Source organism: Oncorhynchus masou, chromosome 2 (genome assembly GCF_036934945.1).
Source record: "Oncorhynchus masou masou isolate Uvic2021 chromosome 2, UVic_Omas_1.1, whole genome shotgun sequence".
Classification (NCBI taxonomy): Eukaryota; Metazoa; Chordata; class Actinopteri; order Salmoniformes; family Salmonidae; genus Oncorhynchus; species Oncorhynchus masou.
The window spans coordinates 10,187,200-10,211,571 of NC_088213.1; the positions used below are offsets into that span (position 1 = coordinate 10,187,200).

The 24,372-nt window shown below is 42.0% G+C and overlaps 1 protein-coding gene across 2 annotated transcripts in view; it reads left to right on the plus strand.

Moving 5' to 3' along the window:
* Positions 1-24,372, plus strand: part of LOC135555122 (homer protein homolog 2-like) — a 174,582-nt gene that overhangs the window by 134,097 nt on the left and 16,113 nt on the right. For both annotated transcript variants that reach the window (XM_064987483.1, XM_064987490.1), the window contains exons 5-7: positions 11,009-11,148; positions 14,537-14,693; positions 17,956-18,066. In XM_064987483.1, the coding sequence (XP_064843555.1) occupies positions 11,009-11,148; positions 14,537-14,693; positions 17,956-18,066 (408 nt within the window). The remainder of the gene's footprint in view (positions 1-11,008; positions 11,149-14,536; positions 14,694-17,955; positions 18,067-24,372) is intronic.

Sequence of the window (24,372 nt, forward strand, 5' to 3'; positions counted from 1 at the left end):
GCCCTATTCCCTATATAGTGGTACTACTATAGACCAGAGCCCTATTCCCTATATAGTGGTACTACTATAGACCAGAGCCCTATTCCCTATATAGTGGTACTACTATAGACAAGAGCCCTATTCCCTATATAGTGGTACTACTTTAGACCAGAGCCCTATTCCCTATATAGTGGTACTACTATAGACCAGAGCCCTATTCCCTATATAGTGGTACTACTATAGACCAGAGCCCTATTCCCTATATAGTGGTACTACTATAGACCAGAGCCCTATTCCCTATAAGTGGTACTACTATAGACCAGAGCTCTATTCCCTATATAGTGGTACTACTATAGACCAGAGCCCTATTCCCTATATAGTGGTACTACTATAGACCAGAGCCCTATTCCCTATATAGTGGTACTACTATAGACAGAGCCCTATTCCCTATATAGTGTACTACTATAGACCAGAGCCCTATTCCCTATATAGTGATACTACTATAGACCAGAGCCCTATTCCCTATATAGTGGTACTACTTTAGACCAGGGCCCTATTCCCTATATAGTGCACTACTATAGACCAGGGCCCTATTCCCTATATAGTGGTACTACTATAGACCAGAGCCCTATTCCCTGTATAGTGGTACTACTATAGACCAGAGCCCTATTCCCTGTATAGTGGTACTACTATAGACCAGAGCCCTATTCCCTATATAGTGGTACTACTATAGACCAGAGCCCTATTACCTATAATAGTGGTACTAAAGACCAGAGCCCTATTCCCTATATAGTGGTACTACTATAGACCAGGGCCCTATTCCCTATATAGTGGTACTACTATAGACCAGAGCCCTATTCCCTATAATAGTGGTACTACTATAGACCAGGGCCCTATTCCCTATATAGTGGTACTACTATAGACCAGAGCCCTATTCCCTATATAGTGGTACTACTATAGACCAGAGCCCTATTCCCTATATAGTGGTACTACTATAGACCAGAGCCCTATTCCCTATATAGTGGTACTACTATAGACCAGAGCCCTATTCCCTATATAGTGGTACTACTATAGACCAGAGCCCTATTCCCTATATAGTGGTACTACTATAGACCAGAGCCCTATTCCCTATATAGTGGTACTACTATAGACCAGAGCCCTATTCCCTATATAGTGGTACTACTATAGACCAGAGCCCTATTCCCTATATAGTGGTACTACTATAGACCAGAGCCCTATTCCCTATATAGTGTCTTTGAGAGGTGTTTTTCTAGCCTCTCACCCAGCCAGCCAGTCTTAGCTCAGTACTCTCTGTTACTATTGATATGCCCCAAATGGCACCCTATTCCCCATAGACCCTGGTCTAAAGTAGTGCCCTATATAGGGAATAGGGTGCCATTTGGGATGTAGACTATAACTAAATGGTGTTTCAGAGCTGTTCAGTACGAACTAGCTGTAATTATAACTACATGGTGTTTCAGAGCTGTTCAGTACGAACTAGCTGTTACGATCTGACTGTTACTATAACTACATGGTGTTTCAGAGCTGTTCTAGTTACTATAACTACATGGTGTTTCAGAGCTGTCAGTACTAACTAGCTGTTACTATCTGACTGTTACTATAACTACATGGTGTTTCAGAGCTGTTCAGTACTAACTAGCTGTTACTATTACTACATGGTGTTTCAGAGCTGGTCAGTACTAACTAGCTGTTACTATAACTACATGGTGTTTCAGAGCTGGTCAGTACTAACTAGCTGTTACTATAACTACATGGTGTTTCAGAGCTGTTCAGTACTAACTAGCTGTTACTATAACTACATGGTGTTTCAGAGCTGGTCAGTACTAACTAGCTGTTACTATAACTACATGGTGTTTCAGAGCTGTTCAGTACTAACTAGCTGTTACTATCTGACTGTTACTATAACTACATGGTGTTTCAGAGCTGGTCAGTACTAACTAGCTGTTACTATAACTAAATGGTGTTTCAGAGCTGGTCAGTACTAACTAGCTGTTACTATAACTACATGGTGTTTCAGAGCTGTTCAGTACTAACTAGCTGTTACTATCTGACTGTTACTATAACTACATGGTGTTTCAGAGCTGGTCAGTACTAACTAGCTGTTACTATAACTACATGGTGTTTCAGAGCTGTTCAGTACTAACTAGCTGTTACTATCTGACTGTTACTATAACTACATGGTGTTTCAGAGCTGGTCAGTACTAACTAGCTGTTACTATAACTAAATGGTGTTTCAGAGCTGGTCAGTACTAACTAGCTGTTACTATAACTACATGGTGTTTCCGAGCTGGTCAGTACTAACTAGCTGTTACTATAACTACATGGTGTTTCAGAGCTGTTCAGTACTAACTAGCTGTTACTATAACTACATGGTGTTTCAGAGCTGGTCAGTACTAACTAGCTGTTACTATAACTACATGGTGTTTCAGAGCTGTTCAGTACTAACTAGCTGTTACTATAACTACATGGTGTTTCAGAGCTGGTCAGTACTAACTAGCTGTTACTATCTGACTGTTACTATAACTACATGGTGTTTCAGAGCTGTTCAGTACTAACTAGCTGTTACTATTACTACATGGTGTTTCAGAGCTGGTCAGTACTAACTAGCTGTTACTATAACTACATGGTGTTTCAGAGCTGGTCAGTACTAACTAGCTGTTACTATAACTACATGGTGTTTCAGAGCTGGTCAGTACTAACTAGCTGTTACTATAACTACATGGTGTTTCAGAGCTGGTCAGTACTAACTAGCTTACTATAACGACATGGTGTTTCAGAGCTGGTCAGTACTAACTAGCTGTTACTATAACGACATGGTGTTTCAGAGCTGGTCAGTACTAACTAGCTGTTACTATAACGACATGGTGTTTCAGAGCTGCTCAGTACTAACTAGCTGTTACTATAACGACATGGTTTTTCAGAGCTGCTCAGTACTAACTAGCTGTTACTATAACGACATGGTGTTTCAGAGCTGTTCAGTACAAACTAGCTGTTACTATAACTACATGGTGTTTCAGAGCTGTTCAGTACTAACTAGCAGTTACTATCTGACTGTTACTATAACTACATGGTGTTTCAGAGCTGGTCAGTACTAACTAGCTGTTACTATAACTACATGGCGTTTCAGAGCTGCTCAGTACTAACTAGCTGTTACTATAACTACATGGTGTTTCAGAGCTGCTCAGTACTAACTAGCTGTTACTATAACTAAATGGTGTTTCAGAGCTGGTCAGTACTAACTAGCTGTTACTATAACGACATGGTGTTTCAGAGCTGGTCAGTACTAACTAGCTGTTACTATAACGACATGGCGTTTCAGAGCTGCTCAGTACTAACTAGCTGTTACTATCTGACTGTTACTATAACTACATGGCGTTTCAGAGCTGCTCAGTACTAACTAGCTGTTACTATAACGACATGGTGTTTCAGAGCTGGTCAGTACTAACTAGCTGTTACTATCTGACTGTTACTATAACTACATGGCGTTTCAGAGCTGCTCAGTACTAACTAGCTGTTACTATAACTACATGGCGTTTCAGAGCTGCTCAGTACTAACTAGCTGTTACTATAACGACATGGTGTTTCAGAGCTGCTCAGTACTAACTAGCTGTTACTATAACGACATGGTGTTTCAGAGCTGCTCAGTACTAACTAGCTGTTACTATCTGACTGTTACTATAACGACATGGTGTTTCAGAGCTGCTCAGTACTAACTAGCTGTTACTATAACGACATGGTGTTTCAGAGCTGCTCAGTACTAACTAGCTGTTACTATCTGACTGTTACTATAACGACATGGTGTTTCAGAGCTGCTCAGTACTAACTAGCTGTTACTATCTGACTGTTACTATAACGACATGGTGTTTCAGAGCTGCTCAGTACTAACTAGCTGTTACTATCTGACTGTTACTATAACGACATGGTGTTTCAGAGCTGCTCAGTACTAACTAGCTGTTACTATAACGACATGGTGTTTCAGAGCTGCTCAGTACTAACTAGCTGTTACTATAACTACATGGTGTTTCAGAGCTGCTCAGTACTAACTAGCTGTATACTATAACTACATGGTGTTTCAGAGCTGTTCAGTACTAACTAGCTGTTACTATAACGACATGGTGTTTCAGAGCTGCTCATTACTAACTAGCTGTTACTATAACGACATAGTGTTTCAGAGCTGCTCAGTACTAACTAGCTGTTACTATCTGACTGTTACTATAACGACATGGTGTTTCAGAGCTGCTCAGTACTAACTAGCTGTTACTATAACTACATGGTGTTTCAGAGCTGCTCAGTACTAACTAGCTGCTGTTACTATAACGACATGGTGTTTCAGAGCTGTTCAGTACTAACTAGCTGTTACTATAACTACATGGTGTTTCAGAGCTGCTCAGTACTAACTAGCTGTTACTATCTGACTGTTACTATAACGACATGGTGTTTCAGAGCTGCTCAGTACTAACTAGCTGTTACTATAACGACATGGTGTTTCAGAGCTGCTCACTACTAACTAGCTGTTACTATAACGACATGGTGTTTCAGAGCTGCTCAGTACTAACTAGCTGTTACTATAACGACATGGTGTTTCAGAGCTGCTCAGTACTAACTAGCTGTTACTATAACGACATGGTGTTTCAGAGCTGCTCAGTACTAACTAGCTGTTACTATAACTAAATGGTGTTTCAGAGCTGGTCAGTACTAACTAGCTGTTACTATAACGACATGGTGTTTCAGAGCTGGTCAGTACTAACTAGCTGTTACTATAACGACATGGCGTTTCAGAGCTGCTCAGTACTAACTAGCTGTTACTATCTGACTGTTACTATAACTACATGGCGTTTCAGAGCTGCTCAGTACTAACTAGCTGTTACTATAACGACATGGTGTTTCAGAGCTGGTCAGTACTAACTAGCTGTTACTATCTGACTGTTACTATAACTACATGGCGTTTCAGAGCTGCTCAGTACTAACTAGCTGTTACTATAACTACATGGCGTTTCAGAGCTGCTCAGTACTAACTAGCTGTTACTATAACGACATGGTGTTTCAGAGCTGCTCAGTACTAACTAGCTGTTACTATAACGACATGGTGTTTCAGAGCTGCTCAGTACTAACTAGCTGTTACTATCTGACTGTTACTATAACGACATGGTGTTTCAGAGCTGCTCAGTACTAACTAGCTGTTACTATAACGACATGGTGTTTCAGAGCTGCTCAGTACTAACTAGCTGTTACTATCTGACTGTTACTATAACGACATGGTGTTTCAGAGCTGCTCAGTACTAACTAGCTGTTACTATCTGACTGTTACTATAACGACATGGTGTTTCAGAGCTGCTCAGTACTAACTAGCTGTTACTATCTGACTGTTACTATAACGACATGGTGTTTCAGAGCTGCTCAGTACTAACTAGCTGTTACTATAACGACATGGTGTTTCAGAGCTGCTCAGTACTAACTAGCTGTTACTATAACTACATGGTGTTTCAGAGCTGCTCAGTACTAACTAGCTGTATACTATAACTACATGGTGTTTCAGAGCTGTTCAGTACTAACTAGCTGTTACTATAACGACATGGTGTTTCAGAGCTGCTCATTACTAACTAGCTGTTACTATAACGACATAGTGTTTCAGAGCTGCTCAGTACTAACTAGCTGTTACTATCTGACTGTTACTATAACGACATGGTGTTTCAGAGCTGCTCAGTACTAACTAGCTGTTACTATAACTACATGGTGTTTCAGAGCTGCTCAGTACTAACTAGCTGTTACTATCTGACTGTTACTATAACGACATGGTGTTTCAGAGCTGTTCAGTACTAACTAGCTGTTACTATAACTACATGGTGTTTCAGAGCTGCTCAGTACTAACTAGCTGTTACTATCTGACTGTTACTATAACGACATGGTGTTTCAGAGCTGCTCAGTACTAACTAGCTGTTACTATAACGACATGGTGTTTCAGAGCTGCTCACTACTAACTAGCTGTTACTATAACGACATGGTGTTTCAGAGCTGCTCAGTACTAACTAGCTGTTACTATAACGACATGGTGTTTCAGAGCTGCTCAGTACTAACTAGCTGTTACTATAACGACATGGCGTTTCAGAGCTGCTCAGTACTAACTAGCTGTTACTATAACGACATGGTGTTTCAGAGCTGCTCAGTACTAACTAGCTGTTACTATAACGACATGGTGTTTCAGAGCTGGTCAGTACTAACTAGCTGTTACTATAACGACATGGCGTTTCAGAGCTGGTCAGTACTAACTAGCTGTTACTATCTGACTGTTACTATAACGACATGGCGTTTCAGAGCTGGTCAGTACTAACTAGCTGTTACTATAACGACATGGTGTTTCAGAGCTGGTTACTAATAGCTGTTACTATAACGACATGGCGTTTCAGAGCTGGTCAGTACTAACTAGCTGTTACTATAACGACATGGTGTTTCAGAGCTGGTCAGTACTAACTAGCTGTTACTATAACGACATGGCGTTTCAGAGCTGGTCAGTACTAACTAGCTGTTACTATAACGACATGGTGTTTCAGAGCTGGTCAGTACTAACTAGCTGTTACTATAACGACATGGCGTTTCAGAGCTGCTCAGTACTAACTAGCTGTTACTATAACTATAACGACATGGCGTTTCAGAGCTGCTCAGTACTAACTAGCTGTTACTATTACTGTTACTATAACTACATGGTGTTTCAGAGCTGCTCAGTACTAACTAGCTGTTACTAGCTCTGACTGTTACTATAACTACATGGTGTTTCAGAGCTGCTCAGTACTAACTAGCTGTTACTATCTGACTGTTACTATAACGACATGGTGTTTCAGAGCTGCTCAGTACTAACTAGCTGTTACTATCTGACTGTTACTATAACTACATGGTGTTTCAGAGCTGCTCAGTACTAACTAGCTGTTACTATCTGACTGTTACTATAACGACATGGTGTTTCAGAGCTGCTCAGTACTAACTAGCTGTTACTATAACGACATGGCGTTTCAGAGCTGCTCAGTACTAACTAGCTGTTACTATCTGACTGTTACTATAACGACATGGTGTTTCAGAGCTGCTCAGTACTAACTAGCTGTTACTATAACGACATGGCGTTTCAGAGCTGCTCAGTACTAACTAGCTGTTACTATCTGACTGTTACTATAACGACATGGCGTTTCAGAGCTGCTCAGTACTAACTAGCTGTTACTATCTGACTGTTACTATAACGACATGGCGTTTCAGAGCTGCTCAGTACTAACTAGCTGTTACTATAACGACATGGCGTTTCAGAGCTGCTCAGTACTAACTAGCTGTTACTATAACGACATGGTGTTTCAGAGCTGGTCAGTACTAACTAGCTGTTACTATCTGACTGTTACTATAACTACATGGTGTTTCAGAGCTGGTCAGTACTAACTAGCTGTTACTATAACGACATGGCGTTTCAGAGCTGCTCAGTACTAACTAGCTGTTACTATAACGACATGGTGTTTCAGAGCTGGTCAGTACTAACTAGCTGTTACTATCTGACTGTTACTATAACGACATGGTGTTTCAGAGCTGGTCAGTACTAACTAGCTGTTACTATCTGACTGTTACTATAACTACATGGTGTTTCAGAGCTGCTCAGTACTAACTAGCTGTTACTATAACTACATGGCGTTTCAGAGCTGCTCAGTACTAACTAGCTGTTACTATAACGACATGGCGTTTCAGAGCTGGTCAGTACTAACTAGCTGTTACTATCTGACTGTTACTATAACTACATGGTGTTTCAGAGCTGGTCAGTACTAACTAGCTGTTACTATAACGACATGGCGTTTCAGAGCTGCTCAGTACTAACTAGCTGTTACTATCTGACTGTTACTATAACGACATGGCGTTTCAGAGCTGCTCAGTACTAACTAGCTGTTACTATCTGACTTACTATAACTACATGGTGTTTCAGAGCTGCTCAGTACTAACTAGCTGTTACTATAACGACATGGCGTTTCAGAGCTGCTCTGTACTAACTAGCTGTTACTATCTGACTGTTACTATAACGACATGGCGTTTCAGAGCTGCTCAGTACTAACTAGCTGTTACTATAACGACATGGCGTTTCAGAGCTGCTCAGTACTAACTAGCTGTTACTATCTGACTGTTACTATAACGACATGGTGTTTCAGAGCTGCTCAGTACTAACTAGCTGTTACTATAACGACATGGCGTTTCAGAGCTGCTCAGTACTAACTAGCTGTTACTATCTGACTGTTACTATAACGACATGGTGTTTCAGAGCTGCTCAGTACTAACTAGCTGTTACTATAACGACATGGCGTTTCAGAGCTGCTCAGTACTAACTAGCTGTTACTATCTGACTGTTACTATAACGACATGGTGTTTCAGAGCTGCTCAGTACTAACTAGCTGTTACTATAACGACATGGCGTTTCAGAGCTGCTCAGTACTAACTAGCTGTTACTATCTGACTGTTACTATAACGACATGGCGTTTCAGAGCTGCTCAGTACTAACTAGCTGTTACTATCTGACTGTTACTATAACGACATGGTGTTTCAGAGCTGCTCAGTACTAACTAGCTGTTACTATAACGACATGGCGTTTCAGAGCTGCTCAGTACTAACTAGCTGTTACTATCTGACTGTTACTATAACGACATGGCGTTTCAGAGCTGCTCAGTACTAACTAGCTGTTACTATAACGACATGGCATTTCAGAGCTGCTCAGTACTAACTAGCTGTTACTATCTGACTGTTACTATAACGACATGGCGTTTCAGAGCTGCTCAGTACTAACTAGCTGTTACTATAACGACATGGCGTTTCAGAGCTGCTCAGTACTAACTAGCTGTTACTATCTGACTGTTACTATAACGACATGGTGTTTCAGAGCTGCTCAGTACTAACTAGCTGTTACTATAACGACATGGTGTTTCAGAGCTGCTCAGTACTAACTAGCTGTTACTATAACTACATAGTGTTTCAGAGCTGCTCAGTACTAACTAGCTGTTACTATACCGACATGGCGTTTCAGAGCTGCTCAGTACTAACTAGCTGTTACTATCTGACTGTTACTATAACGACATGGCGTTTCAGAGCTGCTCAGTACTAACTAGCTGTTACTATAACTACATGGTGTTTCAGAGCTGCTCAGTACTAACTAGCTGTTACTATAACGACATGGCGTTTCAGAGCTGCTCAGTACTAACTAGCTGTTACTATCTGACTGTTACCATAACGACATGGTGTTTCAGAGCTGCTCAGTACTAACTAGCTGTTACTATCTGACTGTTACTATAACGACATGGTGTTTCAGAGCTGCTCAGTACTAACTAGCTGTTACTATAACGACATGGTGTTTCAGAGCTGCTCAGTACTAACTAGCTGTTACTATAACGACATGGTGTTTCAGAGCTGCTCAGTACTAACTAGCTGTTACTATAACGACATGGTGTTTCAGAGCTGCTCAGTACTAACTAGCTGTTACTATCTGACTGTTACTATAACGACATGGCGTTTCAGAGCTGCTCAGTACTAACTAGCTGTTACTATAACGACATGGCGTTTCAGAGCTGCTCAGTACTAACTAGCTGTTACTATCTGACTGTTACTATAACGACATGGCGTTTCAGAGCTGCTCAGTACTAACTAGCTGTTACTATCTGACTGTTACTATAACTACATGGCGTTTCAGAGCTGCTCAGTACTAACTAGCTGTTACTATAACGACATGGCGTTTCAGAGCTGCTCAGTACTAACTAGCTGTTACTATCTGACTGTTACTATAACGACATGGCGTTTCAGAGCTGCTCAGTACTAACTAGCTGTTACTATCTGACTGTTACTATAACGACATGGCGTTTCAGAGCTGCTCAGTACTAACTAGCTGTTACTATAACGACATGGCGTTTCAGAGCTGCTCAGTACTAACTAGCTGTTACTATCTGACTGTTACTATAACGACATGGTGTTTCAGAGCTGCTCAGTACTAACTAGCTGTTACTATAACGACATGGTGTTTCAGAGCTGCTCAGTACTAACTAGCTGTTACTATAACTACATAGTGTTTCAGAGCTGCTCAGTACTAACTAGCTGTTACTATACCGACATGGCGTTTCAGAGCTGCTCAGTACTAACTAGCTGTTACTATCTGACTGTTACTATAACGACATGGCGTTTCAGAGCTGCTCAGTACTAACTAGCTGTTACTATAACTACATGGTGTTTCAGAGCTGCTCAGTACTAACTAGCTGTTACTATAACGACATGGCGTTTCAGAGCTGCTCAGTACTAACTAGCTGTTACTATCTGACTGTTACCATAACGACATGGTGTTTCAGAGCTGCTCAGTACTAACTAGCTGTTACTATCTGACTGTTACTATAACGACATGGTGTTTCAGAGCTGCTCAGTACTAACTAGCTGTTACTATAACGACATGGTGTTTCAGAGCTGCTCAGTACTAACTAGCTGTTACTATAACGACATGGTGTTTCAGAGCTGCTCAGTACTAACTAGCTGTTACTATAACGACATGGTGTTTCAGAGCTGCTCAGTACTAACTAGCTGTTACTATCTGACTGTTACTATAACGACATGGCGTTTCAGAGCTGCTCAGTACTAACTAGCTGTTACTATAACGACATGGCGTTTCAGAGCTGCTCAGTACTATCTGACTGTTACTATAACGACATGGCGTTTCAGAGCTGCTCAGTACTAACTAGCTGTTACTATCTGACTGTTACTATAACTACATGGCGTTTCAGAGCTGCTCAGTACTAACTAGCTGTTACTATAACGACATGGCGTTTCAGAGCTGCTCAGTACTAACTAGCTGTTACTATCTGACTGTTACTATAACGACATGGCGTTTCAGAGCTGCTCAGTACTAACTAGCTGTTACTATCTGACTGTGGGCAGATGGCAGGAGTCTGACTCAGCTCTATGAAGCAGAATCATCCTCCTGTATCTGACATGATAAATTCTCCTCGTCCTCCCCCTCATCCAGGAGTCGGGTCGTGAGACGCCCTCGTCCACGCAGGCCTCCAGCATCAACGGGACGGACGATGAGAAGATCTCCCATGGAGGGCCGGAGACCGCAGCGCTGATGAGCGAGAACGACAAACTCAAGACCACTGTGGAACAGAGGTGAGGAGGAGGGGGAGAGGTTAGGAGGGAGGGGAGAGGTAAGGAGGGAGAGGGAGAGGTAAGGAGGGAGAGGGAGAGGTAAGGGGGAGGGGGAGAGGTAAGGGGGGAGGGGGAGAGGTAGGGGGGGGAGGGGGGGGAGAGGTAAGGGGGAGAGGGAGAGGTAAGGGGGAGAGGGAGAGGTAAGGAGGGAGGGGGAGAGGTAAGGGGGAGGGGGAGAGGTAAGGGGGAGGGGAGAGGTAAGGGGGGGAGAGGGAGAGATAAGGAGGGAGAGGTAAGGGGGAGGGGGAGAGGTAAGGAGGGAGGGGGAGAGGTAAGGGGGAGAGGGAGAGGTAAGGAGGGAGGGGAGAGGTAAGGGGGAGGGGAGAGGTAAGGAGGGACGGGGGAGAGGTAAGGGGGAGAGGGAGAGGTAAGGGGGAGAGGGAGAGGTAAGGAGGGCCGGAGACCGCATTGCTGATGAGCGGAGAACGACAAACTCAAGACCACTGTGGAACAGAGGTAAGGAGGGAGGGGGAGAGGTAAGGGGGAGAGGGAGAGGTAAGGGGGGGGAGAGGGAGAGGTAAGGGGGAGGGGGAGAGGTAAGGAGGGAGGGGGAGAGGTAAGGGGGGAGGGGGAGAGGTAAGAGAGAGATGGAAGGGATCAGTGCAGAGAGATGGAAGGGATCAGTGCAGAGAGATGGAAGGGATCAGTGCAGAGAGATGGAAGGGATCAGTGCAGAGAGATGGAAGGGATCAGTGCAGAGAGATGGAGGGGATCAGTGCAGAGAGATGGAAGGGATCAGTGCAGAGAGATGGAAGGTATCAGTGCAGAGAGATGGAAGGTATCAGTGCAGAGAGATGGAGGGGATCAGTGCAGAGAGATGGAAGGGATCAGTGCAGAGAGATGGAAGGTATCAGTGCAGAGAGATGGAAGGCATCAGTGCAGAGAGATGGAAGGTATCAGTGCAGAGAGATGGAGGGGATCAGTGCAGAGAGATGGAAGGGATCAGTGCAGAGAGATGGAAGGTATCAGTGCAGAGAGATGGAAGGTATCAGCTTGTTGCAGAGAGATGGAAGGTATCAATGCAGAGATGGAAGGTATCAGCTTGTTGCAGAGAGATGGAAGGTATCAGTGCAGAGAGATGGAAGGTATCAGTGCAGAGAGATGGAAGGTATCAGCTTGTTGCAGAGATATGGAAGGTATCAGCTTGCTGCAGAGATATGGAAGGTATCAGTGCAGAGAGATGGAAGGTATCAGTGCAGAGAGATGGAAGGGATCAGTGCAGAGAGATGGAAGGGATCAGTGCAGAGAGATGGAAGGGATCAGTGCAGAGAGATGGAAGGTATCAGTGCAGAGAGATGGAAGGTATCAGCTTGCTGCAGAGAGATGGAAGGTATCAGTGCAGAGAGATGAAAGGGATCAGTGCAGAGAGATGGAAGGTATCAGTGCAGAGAGATGGAAGGGATCAGTGCAGAGAGATGGAAGGGATCAGTGCAGAGAGATGGAAGGGATCAGTGCAGAGAGATGGAAGGGATCAGTGCAGAGAGATGGAAGGGATCAGTGCAGAGAGATGGAAGGTATCAGTGCAGAGAGATGGAAGGGATCAGTGCAGAGAGATGGAAGGTATCAGTGCAGAGAGATGGAAGGTATCAGTGCAGAGAGATGGAAGGGATCAGTGCAGAGAGATGGAAGGGATCAGTGCAGAGAGATGGAAGGTATCAGTGCAGAGAGATGGAAGGTATCAGTGCAGAGAGATGGAGGGGATCAGTGCAGAGAGATGGAAGGGATCAGTGCAGAGAGATGGAAGGTATCAGTGCAGAGAGATGGAAGGTATCAGCTTGTTGCAGAGAGATGGAAGGTATCAATGCAGAGAGATGGAAGGTATCAGCTTGTTGCAGAGAGATGGAAGGTATCAGTGCAGAGAGATGGAAGGTATCAGTGCAGAGAGATGGAAGGTATCAGCTTGTTGCAGAGATATGGAAGGTATCAGCTTGCTGCAGAGATATGGAAGGTATCAGTGCAGAGAGATGGAAGGGATCAGTGCAGAGAGATGGAAGGGATCAGTGCAAAGAACCAGCCATGCACACTGAAAGATCCAGCCATGCACACTGAAAGAACCAGCCATGCACACTGAAAGAACCAGCCATGCACACTGAAAGAACCAGCCATGCACACTGAAAGAACCAGCCATGCACACTGAAAGAACCAGCCATGCACACTGAAAGAACCAGCCATGCACACTGAAAGAACCAGTCATGCACACTGAAAGAACCAGCCATGCACTCTGAAAGAACCAGCCATGCACACTGAAAGAACCAACCATGCACACTGAAAGAACCAACCATGCACACTGAAAGAACCATGTGACTTCTTTATATGCATATTGGTAGGTTTTGACCCTAAATTACTTTGAAAACATTAATCTATTTCTCCTCCCACTCTCTCCCCCCACTCTCTCCCTCTCTCTTCTCCCTCCCTCTCCTTCTCTCACTTCTCTCTCTTCTCTTCTCTCTTCTCTTTCTCTCTCTCTCTCCTCCCTCTCTTCTCTTTCCTCCCTCTCTCTCTTCTCTTCTCTCCATCTCTCTCTCTCCTCCCTCTCTCTTCTCTTCTCTCTCCATCTATCTCTCTTCCCTCTCTTCTCTCTCTCTTCTCTCTTCTCCCTCTCCTCTCTCTCTCTTCTCTCTTCTTCCCTCTCTCTCTTCCCTCCCTCTCTTCTCTCCCTCTCTTCTCTCTCTCTCTCTTCTCCTCTCTCTCTCTCTCTCTCCCTCCCTCTCTTCTCCCTCCTCTCTTCTCCCTCTCTCTTCTCCCTCTCTCTCTTCTCCCTCCCTCTCTTCTCCCTCCCTCTCTTCTCCCTCCCTCTCTCTTCTCCCTCTCTTCTCTCTCTCTTCTCCCTCTCTTCTCCCTCTCTCTCTCTTCTCCCTCCCTCTCTTCTCTCTCTCTACTCTCTCCCTCTCTCTCTTCTCCCTCTCTCTCTTCTCCCTCTCTCTCTTTTCCCTCTCTCTCTTCTCTCTCCATCTCTCTTCTCTCCTCTTCTCTCTTTTCTCTCGCTCTCTTCTTACTCTCTCTCTTCTCCCTCTCTTCTCCCTCTCTCTCTCTTCTCCCTCTCTCTCTCTTCTCCCTCTCTCTCTCTTCTCCCTCTCTCTCTTCTCCCTCCCTCTCTTCTCCCTCCCTCTCTTCTCTCTCTCTTCTCCCTCTCTCTCTTCTTTTCTCTCTCTTCTCTTTTCTCTCGCTCTCTTCTTCTCTTTTTCTCTCTTCTTCCTCTCTCTTCTCCCCTCTCTCTCTCTTCTCTCTTCTCCCTCTCTCTCTTCTCCCTCTCTCTCTTCCCTCTCTCTTCTCTCTTCTCCCTCTCTTCTCTTTCTCTCTCTCTCTTCTCCCTCCCCCCCCTCTCTCTTCTCTTTCTCTCTCCTCCCAGTAACACCAATGCTAAGAAGTTGGAGACAGAGCTCCAGACTCTACGGGACAGTAATGCTCGGCTGGTAGACGCGCTAACGGAGTCCTCCGCTAACGTAGAGATCTGGAAGAAACAACTCAACACCTGCAAGGAGGAGAGCGACACGCTGAGGGAAAAGGTACTATAGAGGAGCCTACGTAGAGCTATCTATATAGACACTATAGAGGACTCTACGTAGAGCTATCTATATAGACACTATAGAGGACTCTACGTAGAGCTATCTATATAGACACTATAGAGGACCCTACATAGAGCTATCTACAGAGAGACACTATAGAGGACCCTACATAGAGCTATCTACATAGAGACACTATAGAGGACCCTACATAGAGCTATCTACATAGGGACACTATAGAGGACCCTACATAGAGCTACAGTGCCTTGCGAAAGTATTCGGCCCCCTTGAACTTTGCGACCTTTTGCCACATTTCAGGCTTCAAACATAAAGATATAAAACTGTATTTTTTTGTGAAGAATCAACAACAAGTGGGACACAATCATGAAGTGGAACGACATTTATTGGATATTTCAAACTTTTTTAACAAATCAAAAACTGAAAAATTGGGCGTGCAAAATTATTCAGCCCCCTTAAGTTAATACTTTGTAGCGCCACCTTTTGGCTGCGATTACAGCTGTAAGTCGCTTGGGGTATGTCTCTATCAGTTTTGCACATCGAGAGACTGAAATGTTTTCCCATTCCTCATTGCAAAACAGCTCGAGCTCAGTGAGGTTGGATGGAGAGCATTTGTGAACAGCAGTTTTCAGTTCTTTCCACAGATTCTCGATTGGATTCAGGTCTGGACTTTGACTTGGCCATTCTAACACCTGGATATGTTTATTTTTGAACCATTCCATTGTAGATTTTGCTTTATGTTTTGGATCATTGTCTTGTTGGAAGACAAATCTCCATCCCAGTCTCAGGTCTTTTGCAGACTCCATCAGGTTTTCTTCCAGAATGGTCCTGTATTTGGCTCCATCCATCTTCCCATCAATTTTAACCATCTTCCCTGTCCCTGCTGAAGAAAAGCAGGCCCAAACCATGATGCTGCCACCACCATGTTTGACAGTGGGGATGGTGTGTTCAGGGTGATGAGCTGTGTTGCTTTTACACCAAACATAACGTTTTGCATTGTTGCCAAAAAGTTCAATTTTGGTTTCATCTGACCAGAGCACCTTCTTCCACATGTTTGGTGTGTCTCCCAGGTGGCTTGTGGCAAACTTTAAACGACACTTTTTATGGATATCTTTAAGAAATGGCTTTCTTCTTGCCACTCTTCCATAAAGGCCAGATTTGTGCAATATACGACTGATTGTTGTCCTATGGACAGAGTCTCCCACCTCAGCTGTAGATCTCTGCAGTTCATCCAGAGTGATCATGGGCCTCTTGGCTGCATCTCTGATCAGTCTTCTCCTTGTATGAGCTGAAAGTTTAGAGGGACGGCCAGGTCTTGGTAGATTTGCAGTGGTCTGATACTCCTTCCATTTCAATATTATCGCTTGCACAGTGCTCCTTGGGATGTTTAAAGCTTGGGAAATATTTTTGTATCCAAATCCGGCTTTAAACTTCTTCACAACAGTATCTCGGACCTGCCTGGTGTGTTCCTTGTTCTTCATGATGCTCTCTGCGCTTTTAACTGACCTCTGAGACTATCACAGTGCAGGTGCATTTATACGGAGACTTGATTACACACAGGTGGATTGTATTTATCATCATTAGTCATTTAGGTCAACATTGGATCATTCAGAGATCCTCACTGAACTTCTGGAGAGAGTTTGCTGCACTGAAAGTGAAGGGGCTGAATAATTTTGCACGCCCAATTTTTCAGTTTTTGATTTGTTAAAAAAGTTTGAAATATCCAATAAATGTCGTTCCACTTCATGATTGTGTCCCACTTGTTGTTGATTCTTCACAAAAAAAAATACAGTTTTATATCGTTATGTTTGAAGCCTGAAATGTGGCAAAAGGTCCCAAAGTTCAAGGGGGCCGAATACTTTCGCAAGGCTCTGTATCTACATAGAGACACTATAGAGGACCCTACATAGAGCTATCTACATAGAGACACTATAGAGGACCCTACATAGAGCTATCTATATAGACACTATAGAGGACCCTCTATGTAGGGTCCTCTATAGTGTCTCTATGTGTCTCCTTTTGCCTCTGTTGGACAGTCCTGTAGTCAGCATGCCAACTGCACGCTCTCTCAAAGCTTGAGACATCTGTGGCATTTTAGAGTGGCCTTTTATTGTCCCTAGCACAAGGTGCACCTGTGTAATGATCATGCTGTTTAATCAGCTTCTTGATATGCCACACATGTCAGATGGAAGGATTATTTTGGCAAAGGAGAAATGCTCACTAACAGGGATGTAAACACAATTGTGCACAAAATGTACAATTTCTGTGCGTTTGGAACATTTCTGAGATCATTTATTTCAGCTCATGAAAACATGTGACCAACACTTTACATGTTGCGGTTCATAAATCTGTGGTGTTCGGTATCATTGTTAAGATGACGGAGGACTATTTCTGTTTTTTTATGAGCATGGCTTTATTTCTATAACAGCATATTGGATGACTGTCATTCCTTTTCCAGTCACCCAGGTCAATGTAACATTAATAGGTTTAGGCTCCTACATGATACTCTAATGCTCCCTGTACCCATCGTGAGGCTACTACAACCTGGCCTGGAAATGAACATTTATAACACAGGTCTAGAGACAAATTGTAGTAAGGGTTTGAGAACCATGAGCCTCCTAGGTTTTGTATTGAAGTCAATGTAGCCAGAGGAGGACAGAAGCTAGCTGTCCTCCGGCTACACCATGGTGCTACTCTACAGAGTGCTGTTGAGACTACTGTAGAAAATGGTGTGTTTTTAATCAATTATTTGGTGACCTGAATATATTTACTATAGTTTTATCTAAAAAGGATAACGTTTTGTTATGTTTTCCTCATTTTACTTGAAATTCACTGAGTAGGATGAGGAGCCTCCACTGATATGCACATCAATCCAGAAAATTATTCTGGTGTTCCTTGCTGATATCAGGGGAAGGTTCTAAGAGTTCCTAACAAGGATCTCTCCTCCTGCTCCTCTCTCTCATCCTGCTCCTCTCTCTCATCCTGCTCCTCTCTCTCTTCCTGCTCCTCTCTCTCCTCCTCTTGCTTCTCTCTCTCCTCCTCTTGCTTCTCTCTCTCCTCCTGCTCCTCTCTCTCCTCCTGCTCCTCTCTCTCCTCCTGCTCCTCTCCTTCCTCCTCCTCTCTCTCCTCCTCCTCCTCTTCTCTCCACCACTTGCTTCTCTCTCTCCTCCTGCTCCTCTCTTTTCTTGCTCCTCTCCTCCCCCTCCTCTCTCCTGCTCTATATCTCCTGCTCCTCTCTCTCCTGTAGATAGCAGAGTTGGAGTCTCAGTGTGAAAAGGCCAACGTGGAGAAGGAGAGGAACTCTAAGCTGACTGTACGAGTTCAGGAGCTGGAGACGGAGCTGCAGGACAAGGAACAGGTGGACACTCACACACACAACACTTACAGACACTCACACAGTCTCATATGACTAGCCTGTAGTTTTGCTGACAGACTATATGCAAATATAACCCCATTATCCCTAAGGGACATGTTATCTCTCTCTCCCCCTCTGCCTGTATCTCTCCCCCTCTGCCTGTCTCTCCCCCTCTGCCTGTCTCTCCCCCTCTACCTGTCTCTCTCCCCCTCTACCTGTCTCTCTCCCCCTCTACCTGTCTCTCTCCCCCTCTACCTGTCTCTCTCCCCCTCTACCTGTCTCTCTCCCCCTCTACCTGTCTCTCTCCCCCTCTACCTGTCTCTCTCTCCCCCTCTACCTGTCTCTCTCCCCCTCTACCGGTCTCTCTCCCCCTCTACCGGTCTCTTTCCCACTCTCTCTCTTTCCCCCTCTACCTGTCTCTTTCCCACTCTCTCTCTTCCCCTCCCCCTCCTGTCTCTCTCCCCCTCTACCTGTCTCTTTCCCCCTCTACCGGTCTCATACTCTCTCTCCCCCCCCCTCTCTCCACCCCTCCTCTCTACCTTTCTCTGTCCTTAAGGAGGGGATTATTATCCAATAGAAGGTGGATATTGTTGTGGGAACTTTGATGTCAAAACAATTATCTGCTGAAGTATTACTCTCTCTCTTCCTCTGCTCTCTCTCTCTCAGCTCTCTCTCTCTCTCTCAGCTCTCTCAGCTCTCTCTCTCTCTCTCTCTCTCAGCTCTCTCTCTCTCTCTCTCTCAGCTCTCTCTCTCAGCTCTCTCTCTCTCAGCTCTCTTCCTTAGCTCTCTCTCTCTCAGCTCTCTCTCTCTCAGCTCTCTCAGCTCTCTCTCTCTCTCTCTCAGCTCTCTCTCTCAGCTCTCTCTCTCAGCTCTCTCTCTCTCTCAAAGCTCTCTCTCTCTCTCAGCTCAGCTCTCTCTCTCATCTCTCTCTCTCTCTCTCTCTCTTAGCTCTCAATTCAATTTCAGTTCAAAGGAATTTATTGTCATGAGAAACATTTCCATTTCCACAGCATGTGAAATAAACTCTCTCCTCTCTCTGTGTGTAATGTCACATCAATAGCAAGTATCCCTCAGTTTATTGCTGACTTCCGTGTTTTTGTAGGTCTTCTATCTTCTTGTTGAAGAACACTCAGAGAAAAGGGGGAAAAATGTGTATTATTCATAATATTTCCTGCGTAGAGAAAATGTCTCTGGTCGTGTCAGCTCCTCCTCTATACCCGGTTGTGTTATTAAAGACCATGTTAATAATGTTACTGTAATGTTACTGTAGTCATTCTAAATGATACTAGGAACCCCAGGCACTGGGTCTGACTCTATACCCGGTCATTCTACATGATACCAGGAACCCCAGGCACTGGGTCTGACTCTATACCCGGTCATTCTACATGATACCAGGAACCCCAGGCACTGGGTCTGACTCTATACCCGGTCATTCTACATGATACCAGGATCCCCAGGCACTGGGTCTGACTCTATACCCGGTCATTCTAAATGATACCAGGAACCCCAGGCACTGGGTCTGACTCTATACCCGGTCATTCTACATGATACCAGGAACCCCAGGCACTGGGTCTGACTCTATACCCGGTCATTCTACATGATACCAGGAACCCCAGGCACTGGGTCTGACTCTATACCCGGTCATTCTACATGATACCAGGAACCCCAGGCACTGGGTCTGCCAGTAACATCGTCCCCATGTCACTTCTGACCAGCTGCCAAGCAACTGCGGCCCCAAGATGGCTGGTTTCTACGCACCCTGACAGTCATTCCAGTTCGTCCCAATGAGGCTTTGAGCCGGCATGGCCGCGGTGATGGATCAATACTGATTCTGCCTGCAGACACATTTCATTAGCTGGAACCATGTTTCCATCCTCAGTTATGCCAGTAAAGTCATACTGTATATAGAACGCGGTGATGGAAATAGGACATTTGGGGAACGATTGTATGAATGCAGACAAATCATTTGTTCATTGGATCTTTTAGGTGGGATCTTTCTGTGTCTATAAAATGAATGGAGGTGGAAACGCCTTTATATAATAACCATCAGATTAACCATCATAATAATAACCACCATAATAACCACCATAATAACCATCATAATAACCACCATAATAACCATCATAATAACCATCATAATAACCACCATAATAACCATCATAATAACCATCATAATAACCATCATAATAACCACCATAATAACCACCATAATAACCACCATAATAACCACCATAATAACCACCATAATAACCACCATAATAACCACCATAATAACCACCATAATAACCATCATAATAACCATCATAATAACCATCATAATAACCACCATAATAACCACCATAATAACCACCATAATAACCACCATGATAACCACCATAATAACCACCATAATAACCATCATAATAACCATCATATTAACCACCATAATAACCATCATAATAACCACCATAATAACCATCAGAATAACCATCATAATAACCATCATAATAACCATCATAATAACCATCAGGATCATAATAACCACCATAATAACCATCATAATAACCACCATAATAACCATCAGAATAACCATCATAATAACCATCATAATAACCACCATAATAACCATCAGGATCATAATAACCATCATAATAACCATCATAATAACCATCATAATAACCACCATAATAACCACCATAATAACCACCATAATAACCACCATAATAACCACCATAATAACCACCATAATAACCATCATAATAACCATCATAATAACCACCATAATAACCATCATAATAACCACCATAATAACCATCAGAATAACCATCATAATAACCATCATAATAACCATCATAATAACCATCAGGATCATAATAACCATCATAATAACCACCATAATAACCACCATAATAACCATCATAATAACCACCATAATAACCATCAGAATAACCATCATAATAACCACCATAATAACCATCAGAATAACCATCATAATAACCACCATAATAACCATCAGGATCATAATAACCATCATAATAACCATCATAATAACCATCATAATAACCACCATAATAACCACCATAATAACCATCATAATAACCATCATAATAACCATCATAATAACCATCATAATAACCACCATAATAACCATCATAATAACCATCATAATAACCACCATAATAACCACCATAATAACCATCAGAATAACCATAATAATAACCACCATAATAACCATCATAATAACCATCATAATAACCATCATAATAACCATCATAATAACCACCATAATAACCATCAGAATAACCATCAGAATAACCATCATAATAACCATCAGGATCATAATAACCATCATAATAACCACCATAATAACCATCAGAATAACCATCATAATAACCACCATAATAACCATCATAATAACCATCATAACAACCATCATAATAACCACCATAATAACCACCATAATAACCATCATAATAACCACCATAATAACCATCAGAATAACCATCAGGATCATAATAACCATCATAATAACCACCATAATAACCACCATAATAACCATCATAACAACCATCATAATAACCACCATAATAACCACCATAATAACCACCATAATAACCACCATAATAACCATCATAATAACCATCATAATAACCATCATAATAACCACCATAATAACCACCATAATAACCACCATAATAACCACCATAATAACCATCATAATAACCACCATAATAACCACCATAATAACCACCATAATAACCATCATAAAAACCACCATAATAACCATCATAAAAGCCACCATAATAACCATCATAAAAACCATCAGAATAACCACCATCATAACCACCATAATAACCACCATAATAACCACCATAATAACCATCAGGATCATAATAACCATCATAATAACCACCATAATAACCACCATAATAACCACCATAATAACCATCATAATAACCACCATAATAACCACCATAATAACCACCATAATAACCACCATAATAACCACCATAATAACCACCATAATAACCATCATAAAAGCCACCATAATAACCATCATAATAACCATCATAATAACCGTCATAATAACCATCATAATAACCGTCAGAATAACCATCAGAATAACCATCATAATAACCATCATAATAACCACCATAATAACCATCAGAATAACCATAATAATAATCATAATAATAATAACCATCAGAATAACCATCATAATAACCATCATAATAACCACCATAATAACCATCATAATAACCATCATAATAACCACCATAATAACCATCATAATAACCATCATAATAACCACCATAATAACCACCATAATAACCACCATAATAACCACCATAATAACCACCATAATAACCACCATAATAACCATAATAATAATCATAATAATCATAATCATAGTAATAATAACCATAATAATAATCGTAATAATAATAATCGTAATAATAATAATCATAATAATAATAACCATAATAATAATCATAATAATCATAATCATAGTAATAATCATAATAATAATAATCGTAATAATAATAATCATAATAATAATAACCATAATAATAATCATAATAATAATAATCGTAATAATAATAATCATAATAATAATAACCATAATAATAATAGTAATCATAATAATAATAACCATAATAATAATAAAAATAACCATCATAATAACATAATAATAATAATTACCATACCAAACGACAGTTTATTGGACTACAGATTAAATGACTTCACAGTTTCTTAGACTACAGATTAAATGACTTCACAGTTTCTGGGCTACAGATTAAATGACTTCACAGTTTATTAGACTACAGATTAAATGACTTCACAGTTTATTGGACTACAGATTAAATGACTTCACAGTTTATTGGGCTACAGATTAAATGACTTCACAGTTTATTAGGCTACAGATTAAATGACTTCACAGTTTATTGGGCTACAGATTAAATGACTTCACAGTTTATTAGACTACAGATTAAATGACTTCACAGTTTATTAGACTACAGATTAAATGACTTCACAGTTTATTAGACTACAGATTAAATGACTTCACAGTTTATTAGACTACAGATTAAATGACTTCACAGTTTATTAGACTACAGATTAAATGACTTCACAGTTTATTGGACTACAGATTAAATGACTTCAGTTTATTGGGCTACAGATTAAATGACTTCAGTTTATTGGGCTACAGATTAAATGACTTCAGTTTATTGGGCTACAGATTAAATGACTTCAGTTTATTGGGCTACAGATTAAATGACTTCAGTTTATTGGGCTACAGATTAAATGACTTCAGTTTATTGGGCTACAGATTAAATGACTTCACAGTTTATTAGACTACAGATTAAATTACTTCACAGTTTATAAGGCTACAGATTAAATGACTTCACAGTTTATTAGACTACAGATTAAATGACTTCACAGTTTATTAGACTACAGATTAAATGACTTCAGTTTATTAGACTACAGATTAAATGACTTTACAGTTTATTAGACTACAGATTAAATGACTTCACAGTTTATTGGGCTACAGATTAAATGACTTCAGTTTATTGGGCTACAGATTAAATGACTTCAGTTTATTGGGCTACAGATTAAATGACTTCACAGTTTATTGGGCTACAGATTAAATGACTTCACAGTTTATTGGGCTACAGATTAAATGACTTCACAGTTTATTAGGCTACAGATTAAATGACTTCACAGTTTATTGGGCTACAGATTAAATGACTTGCAGCATGATGAATTTCACAGGGTGGTGAAAGTAGACAGTGATGGTTCTTTCCAATAAATATTGAGGGTCTGATTCTGGTGAGATGATGGTTGATGGTTTGTCATTGCAGTTTCACAAATAAAAAATATTCTGTCTCTTCTCCATAATAACGTCATCATGTAGACTTGCCTCACTGTATCTGCCTGCTATTGGCTGCGACATGAGCTGGAGAATGCAACACTTTTTTATTCTGCACATGAAAATGTTTAGGTTGCTCTACGTCATCACGCACTGATCTTTATCGGCACCAAGTCAGTTTGCTGGGAAAAATGTGCATATTTTCATTATTAATATTCTCATGAAAATATGTCACCAAATGGATGGAAACTGCTCTTTCTACCCCCTCTCCCCCTCCCAGACCTGTGTGGTTTCTCTCACCCTCTCTTTCTACCCTCCTCCCTGCCCCGGATCCCTCTAATCTCCCACTCCAGAGCTGATGGTCTGTCTGGTTTCTGTCTCTTGGTCACTCCCTCTCTTGTTCTCGCTCTTTCTCTCCACCCTACTCTCTCTCTGTCTCTCTCTCTCTCTCTGTTTCTCTC